Source organism: Microtus ochrogaster, linkage group LG2, assembly GCF_000317375.1.
Source record: "Microtus ochrogaster isolate Prairie Vole_2 linkage group LG2, MicOch1.0, whole genome shotgun sequence".
Lineage (NCBI taxonomy): Eukaryota > Metazoa > Chordata > Mammalia > Rodentia > Cricetidae > Microtus > Microtus ochrogaster.
The window spans coordinates 35162293-35175560 of NC_022028.1; the positions used below are offsets into that span (position 1 = coordinate 35162293).

Consider the following 13268-nt stretch of genomic DNA (forward strand, 5'->3'; position numbering starts at 1 on the left):
CCTGTCCTGGAACTAGCTCTCGTAGACCAGGCTGGCCTCGAACTCACAGAGATCCGCCTGCCTCTGCCTCCCGAGTGCTGGGATTAAAGGCGTGCACCACCACCACCCGGCTTGACAGCAAAACTTTGTACATTATTGTTACTCAATACTGTGATGATCTAAGATCACGTTTCTAAGCTCTGCTAGAACAGTTCATATTCACACTGATGAATACACAAACATTCCTCACCTAAGTAGCTCAGACTAAACCTACACCTTCATGCACTGCTGCATTTACTGCTACAATAGGAAAAAAGCACCGCTCAGTGTGGGCAGCCCGGTACCATCAGGTCAAGGTATTTTGCTATCATCAAGCATCAAGTCCTTGGTCTAAAGATGAAATAGTAAAAATGCCCTATGAAAACAAGCTTGAGGGCAGGAGAGATGGCTCAGTGGTTAAGAGCACCAGCTGCTTTCCCAGAGGACCTGGGTTCAATTTCCAGCACCCACATGGCAGCTCACAATTGTCTGTAATTCCAGGTCCAGGGGATCTGACACCCTCACACCAAAGCACAAAAAATACTAAATAATTAAAAAAAAAACAAGCTTGAAACAATAAAAATTGACTTTTATACTAATGTCACTTTGAAATAATTGCAATGATATTAATTATAATTGTTTTATCTTAGCCAGGCAGTGGTGGCGCATGCCTTTAATCCCAGCACTCGGGAGGCAGAGGCAGGCGGATCTCTTTGAGTTCGAGGCCAGGCTGGTCTACAAGAGCTAGCTCCAGGACAGGCTCCAAAGCTATAGAGAAACCCTGTCTTGAAAAACCAATAAATAAATGAATGAATGAATGAATGAATGAATGAATGAATAAATAAATAAAAATATAAATAATTGCTTTATCTTCATGAAATCTAACAGGATCTAAAATTTCTCCTTCTACACAGAACTCATATTTATAGACCCAACGGTTTTGACAGCAGCACCTAACTGCTTTGACAAAAATTGTTTTTAAGCTGGGTATAGTAGTACACACCCTTAATACAGCATTTGTGAAGCAAAGGCAAGCAGATCTCTGAGATCAAGACCAGCCTTGTCTACATAGGGAGTTCGAGGGCAGCCAGGGCTACATAAAGACCCTGTTAAAAATTAATGAATAAGCCAGGCGGTGGTGGCGCACGCCTTTAATCCCAGCACTCGGGAGGCAGAGGCAGGCGGATCTCTTTGAGTTCGAGGCCAGCCTGGTCTACAAGAGCTAGTTCCAGGACAGGCACCAAAGCTACAGAGAAACCCTGTCTCGAAAAACCATAAATAAATAAATAAATAAATAAACAAACAAACAAACAAATAAATAAATATTAATGAATAATAATAAGTGTATTAGTTTTTTCATGTAAAAACAATGCCTTTATGGCTGCTGTCTGAAAACTTCAGAAATAAAGGAGAATGATCTTCTTAGTTCAAAGAGAGTTTTTACTTTCTGCCCTTCTTTAGAAAGTTATAATACAAGGTACAGAACAGAACATAAAAGAAATTAAGCTGTATACAAATAAGAATTTTTTGCATAAACTCAAAAATATTCTTAAATTTTTTGTAAAAAGAGGTTTAATTTTTAAAGGTATTTGCACAAGAGCATCAAGACAATGCAACAGAGAAGCAATTCTCTTTTCAGTAAACGGTGGGGGGGGAATTTGGTGGGCAAATGGATATTAACATTCAAAAGAACAACACTGGAAGACTACCTCACACCAAATAGATTTACTCAAAATGGATAAAGACCTAAGCGAGTACAACACCAAAATTCTCTCTCTCTCTTTTTTTAAAGATTTATTTATTATATATATAGTGTTCTGTCTGCATGTCAGGAGAGGGTGCCAGATCTTACTACAGATAGTTGTGAGCCATCGTGTGGTTGCTGGTAATTGAACTCAGAACCTCTGGATGAGCAAGCAGTACTCTTAACCACTGAGTCATCTCTCCAGTCCCCAGCAACCAAATTCTTAGTAGAAGATACAAGCATAACTTCAGGACTTTCACTTAGGCTGTGGTTTCCAAAAACTACCAGTAATAAAATTAAATTAAAAAACAGATAAACTGGACTCCATCAAAATTTAAAATTTTTGTGCTGCAGAGACACCATCAACAACTGGAAAGCCACAGGGTGGTGGCAGCACACGTCTTTAATCCCAACACTCCAACACTTAAGAGGCAGAAGCTGGCGGATCTCTGAGTTCGATGCCAGACTGATCTACAAAGCGAGTCTGAGAACAGCCAGGACAGCCAGGACTGTTACACAGAGAAATCCTGTCTCAAAAAGCAAAAACAAATAATAACTACAAAGCTGCCAGGCTTGGTGGTGCACGCCTATAAACACAGCACTTAGGAGGTGGAGCCAAGAAGATCAGCAGTTCAAGGCCAGCCTTGGCTGTGTGAGCTAGGCCTTTACACTAAGACAGACACAATAAAGAAACTACACAAGATCTGCGTGTGGTGGCACACACCTGTCATCCAGCAGAAGGCCAACCTGGGCTACAAGAGACTGTCTCAAAAGTATATTTAAAAAAAAAAAGAAGAGGAGGAGGAGGAGGAGGAGGAGAAATATAAGTGTCATCAAGAATAACGAAAAATTATAGAGTCTTCCCTCACCGGAGAAAAGTCATGCAGCTACTCTCTAAATGCTGTCAGCTCCTCCAAGGGGAAGCAGAGCTGGCACACACCAGCAACTCTGTTCATAAGTATACAGCTACAGATCGAAATCTTCACATTAAGACATGGAAACATCTTTTGTTCCAAGGAGAGGGTAAAATGGGGCCTTAACTCTAACTCACTGTTAGAGTGTTACACTCAGTTTTAGCCATTATCCTGCTTCAACCTTTCAAGTGCTGGGATTACAGGTGTGAGCTACCACAACCAACTTGGCATATCCTTTACCACATGGATACAATATAGAAGGAATATTATTCAGAACAAAATGGATTTCTAACACATGTTCTAATACATAGGGGGAATCTTTTAAAGCATGCTCGATAATGGAGTCATTAAAGGGCAAATTTATGCAACTACTTATACAAAACAGCTGTAGCCTGGTCTACAGAGTGATTTCTGGAATAGGCTCCAAAGCTACACAGAGAAACCCTGCCTTGAAAAAAAACAAAACAAAATAAAACAAAACAAAAGACACAAGCAATACCATTAGGCTGTTTGGTTAAAATGACAAATTAGGGCTGTCAAGGCAATTCACTAAGTAAAGGCACTTGCCACCAATATTGCTGACCTGAGTTTGATCCTAGAACCTAACATGACAGAAGAAAAAAAGTCCAATTTCCACAAGTTATCCTATGATCTCTATACACATCCTATGGTATGTACCCTTGCCCACTCCCTCATAAAATAAATGTTTAAAAAAATTTTAACATAAAAAATGCCTTTAATGCCAGGCGGTGGTGGTGCACACCTTTAATCCCAGCACTCGGGAGGCAGAGGCAGGCGGATCTCTGTGAGTTCGATACCAGCCTGGTCTACAAGAGCTAGTTCTAGGATAGGCTCCAAAACCACAGAGAAACCCTGTCTTGAAAAAACAGAAAAAAAAAAAGGAAAAAAGAAAAATGCCTTTAAATCCTTGTTGTCTATATTTTCAATGAAACAATACCAAGAAAACTTGAATAGGCAAAAATTTTTCTGTGATAAATCAGAGTAACAAAACATATACTAATCATTATTAATAACCTTACAATGAGTTACTAATCTAAAGACCATAGAGGACTTCAGAATATCTAGAAATAATATGTCTGGTAAGCAAAGTCAATGCCTTTTATAAAAGAGGACAAGAGATCTTTCTTGAATAGAGTTAAAATATTTTTAAATTTAAAATATAGTTTAAGAGAATGAGGTAGAACACTTGCTACCCGAGCCTTGAAAAGAGAGAATGCTCAGTGAAAGGAACCACACTCAAAGCCAGAGTGCGACTCCATTTCTATGCAATGTCCAGAACAGGCAACTCAATAGAAAAACAAAGTAGATTTGTAGATGAGAGATTTGCAGGTAGTGGATACTGTTTCTGTTCAGAGGGATAAATGTTCTGAAGTCAGTGGTGGAAGCGACACAACTCTGAAAATACAGCAGGTAGCAACTGAACAAGATTAGAGCCAATTTTATGTATATAAATTACAACTTAATTAGGATATTTAAGAAGAATAAAGAAAAGAGGTATGTGCCACAGAAAATCCAAGAAAACAGAACAAAGAAGCCAGAACAGACCCACATGACCCTTGCTTTGTGACAAAGGTGATGACATTATAGCACATTGAGAGGAAGGACAACTGGTTCAGTATATGCCCTGGATTAATTATAGATCCAAGTGTGGGGACACATTTGACTTTTACAATAAGGCAAAATCAATTCCAAATGAACGAAGAACCAAGGCAGGACATATAATTTAAAAACTTAAGTGAAAGAAAACAGAATAACTTTGTGTCCTGACTGTAGATGAAAAATGTCTAGACTAGATCTGAAAAGAACAAAGGAAACATCAACATCTGCTAATTAGAAGACAGAAATAAAGTGAGTGGAAAGTCAAGAAAATAGAGGGAATTAAAAAACAAGAAAGTCAGCTGGGCGGTGGTGGCGCACGCCTTTAATCCCAGCACTCGGGAGGCAGAGGCAGGCGGATCTCTGTGAGTTCGAGGCCAGCCTGGTCTACAAGAGCTAGTTCCAGGACAGGAACCAAAAGCTACAGGAGAAACCCTGTCTCGAAAAATGAAAAAAAAAAAAAAAAAAAAAAAAAAAACAAGAAAGTCTGGGCGTGGTGTTGAACACCTTTAATCCCAACACTCTGGAGACAGAGGTAGGCAGATCTCTGAGTAAGAGGATAGCCTGGTGAATATACTAAGTTCTAGTCCAGCAAAGGCTACTGGGGAGGGACACAGACTTTCAATCAAAGGAGGCAGAAGCAGTTGGATGTCTGAGTTCAAACCAACCTAGTGTACACAGTGAATTTCAAGACAGCCAAGGCTACACAGAAAAACCCTTTTTCAACCACCATCCTCACAAAAGGGGGGGGGGACAACGCTACTACCAAATAAAACCCTTTTTCCTCTTTTAGACAGGCTCTCATGTAGCCTAGACTGGCTCAAACTCAAAATCCCAAATGCTAGGATTACTGGAGTATACCACCATACCCACCAAAAACATACAAAAAGAGGCCAATGGCTCAGCAGGTAAAAGTTCTTGTCATGCAAGCTCCAGAACCAATGTAGGAAAGGAAACCATGTATAAAAAGTCAGATGTGGCGCATATCTGTAATCCTAGCTCCAGCACTCTAACAGCCAGAAAGAAATGGGAAAATCACCTAGACCTTCACATATGCAGCCAGTGGGAAAAATAAGAAACCCTGCCTCTAAAACAGGGCAGAAGGAGCAAACAGAGGCCAGAAAAGTTGTCCTCTGACCGCCACATGCTCTCTGTATACCCATACTCTCCCATTCACACACACACAAATAAAAATAAATCTTACAATATATATATATAAAGTCCTACATACCAATATGAGAGTCAATTAAGTAGTAGCTGAGCAGAACTTGGAAACAGTCAAGACAGCCTTCAGAGGGTGAATGGAAAAATCAAAACACGTATTTTCAAACAGCCTCACTCTGTAGTTCAGGCTTGTCTGGAAATTACTACGTAAGCAGGCGGGGGTAGCCACAATCTTGAAGCAACCCACCAGCCTTTTCAGCACTCCAAATGCTTAAAAGTATAGACATGAGCCACGGCCAGCACAAGAGTATTATTTAATGTTAAAAACAAATGTGCTCCCAGCACTCGGGAGGCAGAGGCAGGCGGATCTCTGTGAGTTCGAGACCAGCCTGGTCTACAAAGCTAGTTCCAGGACAGGCTCCAAAGCCACAGAGAAACCCTGTCTCGAAAAACCAAAAAAAAAAAAAAAAACAAATGTGCTACCAAGTCACAAAAAGACACTGAGAAACATCAAACAAATGATAGAAAGTAATCTAAAAACGCTTCATAATGTATGATTCCAACTATATGGCATTCTGAAAAAGAAAAATCATAGTGGCATAGGCTTTGGAGACTGGTGTGGATAGAGGTGCCAGTGAGGTACAAACAGGTGAAACAGAGGGGAATTTGTAAGATAATTAAGCCATGATATTGTAGGATAATTCTTCAAGTTCTTCAAATGATGTATACAAAACAATTTCTGTTTATCAAAACCCACAGAACATGTAATCAAGCATGAAACCCTAGCCAGGCAGTGGTGGCACACACCATTAATCCCTAGCACTCGGGAGGCAGAGGCAGGTAGATCTCTGTGAGTTCGAGGCCAGCCTGGCCTACAGAGTGAGTTCCAGGACAGGTTCCAACGCTACACAGAGAAACCCTATCTCAAAAAAACAAAAAACAAAAAAACAAAACAAAACAAAAAAGTGGACCTTAACTAACATTATAAACTAACCTGCCAATACTGGTTCATCATTTCTTTACATCCTTTACTTTTTGGGTTTTTTGTTGTTGTTTTGTTTTTAAGACAGGTTGGCTTGCGCTGTCTATGTAACTAAAGATGACCCTAACATCTACACCTCAGGTCTCCACCAAGCACTGGGATTACAGTCACATACCACTATGGCTGGCTTACGTTCGTTTATTTGTAAAACTATACCACACTAAACTAGGTATAATAGTTTATGCATTCAATTCCAGAACTCAGGAGGCTGAGGCAGGAAGACTAAATCACTGTAGTCTAAGGTCAGCCTGGATTACATGATCCTACCTCAATATATAATAATAACAGGCAAATATTGTATTGTTATGTTATATAAGAAGGCATGGTGAAGAAGAGGCAACATAAAGAGCTTCCAATTTTACCCAATTTTTCTGAAAATCTAAAATGGTTCTAAAAAAAATACAGGGTTAGACAGGTATGATAGTCCATGTCTGTAATCCCAGTATTTCAGAGATAGAGGCAGGAGAAGGCCCATAATCTTAACACAGGGAGTTTGAGGCCCACCTGAGTTACATGAGACAAGAAGGAAAAAAAGGATTTTACATATTACTGAGTAATGAAAAGGCAAGAGAGGTGTGAGTCTTATAGAAGGAGGATCTAAATGTATCTAATTATACACACATTCCGAAGGAGCTGAAGCACCTCCCCCAGAATGAAGAAACACGGGCAAATGAGACATGAGAGCACAGAAGAGCGAGCTACAAAAAGTCAGAAAGAACCTTTCGTATGCCACACCAGACCACTACACCACATCTCTCCAACTCAATTTAAAGCAGAAATTCTCCAAAGCTCAAGATACAGTCACCAGCAAAACAATATCTGTGAAATTCAAAGACTCTACCCTAGAACCCTTCCATGAAAACATCTCCCATTACTGCTATTAATACATCAAGGATTTTAGTTGACCTTCAGAAAAAGGACTTTGTTTCATACAATCATCCAAATGTATGTATGTACAGCACAGAATATTTTAGTAACTGATTCTAACAACCTAAAATTAGGTAATTTACCAAACAGAAATTTACCTTTCCTGAAACAGATTCTCCATCATAGAAGAGATAGTGTTTTTCTACTTTGCCATCTTCAGTTTTCATTTCTGCCATTTTCCTGGTTTCCCCATCATTAAGGGAAACATCGATCTCACAAATAGGACCAAAAAAGCCTCCAAGAAAACTCTGAAACAAAATAAAGATGCTCATTAGTATCATGCTTAGCCAGTCACTACACTTTGAAATTCAAACTTAATTACTTGATTTTTTTTTTTTTTTTTTTGGTTTTTCGAGACAGGGTTTCTCTGTGGCTTTGAAGCCTGTCCTGGATCTAGCTCTGTAGACCAGGCTGGTCTCGAACTCACAGAGATCCGCCTGCCTCTGCCTCCCGAGTGCTGGGATTAAAGGCGTGCGCCACCATCGCCCGGCTTAATTACTTGATTTTAAAGCCAATCAAATTACTCATCTATGAGTTAAAAAGTATTACATTCTACATGAAAATGAACATACATGCACCCAATCCCCAGCACTGAAAGCAAATCAAGGCAACAACCTGAACTGAGTACAGTGTACATGCAGTTAACACTGAAATTCGCACAATTTGGAGAATAAACTTCATGTTAATTTTTAATAACCAAAATTAAAAAAGAACTTGAACATGCTATAACTCAGTCATTTCCACAAGTAACCTACATAATAATCAAATACTAACTTTTTCAAAAATATAAGAAGTCAATTTCTTATATCCAAGTTTGAAAAGCTGCAACTTAGATAGACCTGTAAGTCACTCTTCCATTAGAGAGAAACCTGCACAGTCTAAACTACCCCTTCAAGTTCCAGGGTCATCCCACTGTCCTAACTACCATAAAGCCTCTGCTCTATCGCGTCTAAACAGAATGTGTTACAACACATAAGACTTTTGAGTAATCCTGGCACTAACTAGCATTAGAGGCTGTGAAATTCCTATAAATATTTCCAAAAAATATATAAGCACTATAACTTCAGATGACTGCTTCCCAATTGTAGGGCCCGGGTCTACCCTTGTTCTTGGGGTTCATCTTGAGGACAGTTTCTGGTCAGCCAGCTAAAACATTGTTTGTTCCTCTGCTCCCTCTGCCCCGTCTGGTGATTAGCTGTAGGGCATTGTTGACTCCATCTTTGGTGTGGTAATTTCCCACCTGCACGGGGTGGAAATCCTTGTGCAGTAGTGAGGTATATAAGGATTTCCCCAAGGTTGAATAAACGGCATTTGGCTGATCTCCTTTCGAATGACCCAGGTCTCTTTGTAGTGGCGCACGAACTGTACCGAGGGGGTAACGCAGAATCGGTTGTTACACCCAATGACAAAGCACTCTAGCTGGCAATGCAGCAATTTATAATGAGCACACACTAGTAATGGTTCCAACATCTAGATACAGCCATGGGCTGTGTGACCACTGATAACAGTGTTCTAGTCTTTATAATGTATCCTTTCTCATGTGTGCTTTGATGGGGTCCTTCTGTGTGATTTGTTCTCTATCCAGAAAGCTTGAGCAGTCCTCCTACCTCAGCTTTCAAGGCAGCTAGGTCCACAGGCACACCCCTCCACACCAGTGCCTATATCCCCCCATTTCTACTCTACTTTGCACAAGAAAACCAAAGTGACCTTTTAAAAACATTCATCTGATCATGTTAAGTAAAATAATCTCAAAAAGATATATATTTAACTACATGTACACACAAACACACACGAATGTCATGAAAGTAGAAAGGAATTATTTGGAGGAGACTAGCAAGGAAGGGCAATGATGACAGAGAGTTAAAAAAGGGTGCAAATACAAGCAAAATATAATGATACCTAAGTATGAAAATATGGGAACTGGGGAGAGGACCTGAGTTCAGATTTCCAGCATTCATGTGAGGAAAAAAAAAACCTGTGACTACTTGTATCCATATCCTTAGCATGCTTGTGGATACATACACACACAAACACACACACCACTCAGAAATAAAAGAAAATGTCTTAATGAAATTCTCATAAGATAAAAACCAATCTGATCACACAACTTTTTAAAATATTACAACTTACTGGAGATCTTATAAACTGGAACTACTTTAGAGGACAGTTTGGGGCCAGAGAGAAGGCTCATTGACTGTGTATGTCTGGAACCAAGCCTCAAAACCTGAGTTTTATATGACAGAAGGAGAAAACCAATGCCCATAATTTGTCCTTTGACTTCCACACATGCATTGTGGCATCTGTGTGCACAAGTATTCACACACAGTAATTGATGGCAAATATTTCTTTAATAAAACAACGTACTTAGGCATCTGGTCACTGTAGTGAATCCCTATAATCTCAGCACTTAGGAAGCTGAGGCAGAAGGCTTACCAAAAGTTCAAGGCAGCCTAGACTATGTAGTGAGTTCCAGGACAGCATAGAATACAGAATAAAACATGTCTAAAAACAGAAGTAGCTGGGCGGTGGTGGCGCACGCCTTTAATCCCAGCACTCGGGAGGCAGAGGCAGGCGGATCTCTGTGAGTTCGAGACCAGCCTGGTCTACAAGAGCTAGTTCCAGGACAGGCTCCAAAAACCACAGAGAAACCCTGTCTCGAAAAACAAAACAAAACAAAAAAAACAAAAAACAGAAGCAAACAACAACAAAGAACCTAAAAAGCTACAGGAGGAGATGAGGTGCTAATATATGTATTACATATAATTAATATATGTGCGTTATGCATATTTATACATATAATATACATATATTATTTATATGCAATAGATATTTTTTTGAGACAGGGTCTCACCATGTAAACCAGGCTGGCATCAAAATCACAGGGCCCCACCTACCTCTGTCTCTTGAGTGCTGGTATTAAAGGGATGTGCCATTATATACCCAACAGAGGTGCTAATAATATTTTATTGGAGCTCTGGATGTTTACTTTGTGGGGTTCATCAATTTGTACAATTTTTTTCATTTATTTTATTGTGCGTATTTAGCATGCACATAAGTCTGTGTACCATGTGCGTGCCTGGTGCCTGGAGAGCCCACAAGAAGGCATCAGGTTCCCTGGGAACAACATTACATAGACAGTTGTTAGCCACCACGTGAGTACTAGGAATTGAACCTGGGTTCTCTGGAAATTAGCCAGTGCTCTTAATCGCTTAATCATTGCTCCAGTCCCAATATGTAAAATTGTTATGGGTAACAGTGACTTCAAATGTTATTTTAAACATATATACAATTTATTCTCTGATGTGGATAAGATAGACCTACCAGCTCTCCAGACAGAATAGCCTCAAATGATGGAAGTAATTTGTGCAGAAGTTCATCAAATTTGTCCTTCTCTCTTGTCCCAGAGGCAGGCAAAATACCATACCTGACTCACTCACCCTCTGGAGACTGACTCATCTCTGTAAGGGCTTTACCTGACATCCTAATGCAAACTGGATTCTCCGAGCTTTGGTCTCTAATTCATTCTCTGAGCTGTGCATTTACTCTGTGAGGCCAGATATTTTCTCCTTTGCCCATCACTGAAAACAGAGCCTAAAAACAGTTTATACTATTTTAAACAAGGCCCTCATATACCTAAAGTATTAATTTTCAATACACAACCATTCTAATAATAAAAAAGTGACTATGGACAAAAAAAATGGACTGAAATTTGTAATTGTTGGTGAAACAAAACATTCCTCAGAAAGTCAGGAGAGGTGAGGAACAATGTCTCAGTTGGAACTCATTAAACATCAGCCCTGTCTTGGTTGGAGAGGTAATAATAGTAAACAATCCAAGGCATCTCCTAAGATTATGTAGGTCACAGGTGACACAATGACCAAATTGTTTTCATTATTCCTATATTAACAAAATAGGCAATCTCTCCCACCCTCCCACTCTATCCCCCGCCCTTGGTAAATACTTTTTTTTAATTTATCTGTATTTTTTTCTTTTTGGTTTTTTAAGACAGAGTTTCTCTGTGTAGCCCTGAATGTTGGGAACTTGTTCAGTAAACCAGGCTGGCCTTGAACTCAGAGATCAACCCGCTTCTGCCTTCTGAGTGCTGGGATTAAAGATTTGTGGCACCATCACCTGCCTTATCTTTATGTTTATTGTATGAAGGTTTTGTTTGTGTTTATGTCTGTTTGCTGTGTGTGCTTAATTGCTGTAGAGATCAAAAGAGGGCATCGGATCCTCTGGAGCAGGAGCCACAGGTGGCTGAGAACCACTCTGTGAGTGCTGGGACCCAAATCCTGATCTACCTCTCCAGCCCCAGCAAAAGGGACAATTTCAAATAACTAACTACAAACTAGACTTTTAATATGCTCCAAAGACACAGTCAGCAATTTTCTTTCTGTGATGATAATTAAACTCAAAATTTATCCAGAAAGCTAATTTTAACAAGCAAACTTGTCATTGACTAAATATTCAGAAAAGATAGAGTGGTAGGCAGATGATCTTCATGATCCACTTCCAGCTCTTGTTTTGCTTCCTTTCAGGCAATGAGGACTGAACCCAGGCAAGGTCTGGGCTTCTTTCTATTCTACCACTGTGTTTTAATATCCTCTTCTGATCCCTTTTCCTCCAGATTGAGACAGGGGCTAAGCTGCCCAGGTTGGCCTTAAACTTGAGATCTCTCTTGTCTCAATTCCCAAGCAACATTTCAGCACTATGTCCTGTGACCTAGTTACCTCAATACACAAAGTCTTGAAAGTCAGAACTTTTAAAAAACAAACAAACAAATCCCCAGTAATTTTGAAAGAGTGCATTTCCCCTAAAACATTATATGTGTGTGTGCAGCTCAAAACTGATTACCTGATATTTAGCAGGTTATCCACTTTGTGCAACTCACTGAGGCAAAAAGGGAGGAAGGTGGTAGTAGGAAGAAAGCCTGACATGAAGGGGCAAAGACAATATACCCAAGTAGCTGCCCAAGGAAACTAAGTCAGATCCGTTAAACAAAGGCAACTGATAGTGAAAACAAGGTGGACTCCCCTTCCCATAGTGCCAGCATTAGCTGATGTCACAAAACACAGGCAAGGAAGTTAAAATTAATTTCCTCTCCTAACTCTATACTCCGCAAAAAATTAAGACATGGAGAACTATGAACGTTGTTTTGTATATAAAATAAAATGCGGCCAACTTTTCCCATACATACTCTATAGAAAATGCAGAATGGTCTATCCAATTTGAAATCTGAGATTTAAAGATGTAAATTAAATACTATTTTAACTAAGTTAAATTGCCACAAGACTGCCAAAACAAAAAAGTAGACACAGTTCTACAATATTTTGCAATAATAGGGCAGGAGAGATGGCTCAGCAGTTAAAAGCACTGGCTGCTCTTCCAGAGGACCCAGGTTCATCCACATGGCAGCTCACAACTGTCTGTAACAACAGTTCCAGGGGATCTTGAAGTCCTCTCAGGCACCCAACAAGCATGTGATGCCAAGACATACATACATTCAGGCAAAACACATACACGTGAAATAATAATGTTTAACAAAAGCAATTTTACAATAAACAAAAGGTCTTATTTTGACATTATTCATAAATTTTAAAATTACTAGAATTAAAAATATATACAAAACTATGCTATAGCTGGGCAGTGGTGGCGCACACCTTTAATCCCAGCACTCTGGAGGCAGAGGCAGGGAGATCTCTGTGAGTTCAAGGCCAGCCTGGTCTACAAGAGCTAGTTCCAGAACAGGCTCCAAAACTACAGAGAAACCCTGTCTCGAAACCCCCTCCCCCCCCTCAAAAAAAACTATGCTATATTCTTTTTTTTTTTTTTTTTTTTTTTG

The 13268-nt window shown here is 39.7% G+C and overlaps 1 protein-coding gene across 2 annotated transcripts in view; it reads right to left on the reverse strand.

Annotated features, from left to right (window-relative positions):
- Positions 1–13268, reverse strand: part of Vps26a (VPS26, retromer complex component A) — a 34974-nt gene that overhangs the window by 16402 nt on the left and 5304 nt on the right. The window contains exon 2 of one of the 2 annotated variants that reach the window (XM_005360107.3): positions 7525–7674. In XM_005360107.3, the coding sequence (XP_005360164.1) occupies positions 7525–7674 (150 nt within the window). Of the gene's footprint in view, positions 1–7524; positions 7675–13268 lie in introns of those variants that run through there. The other variant, XM_026785710.1, reaches the window with a different exon arrangement.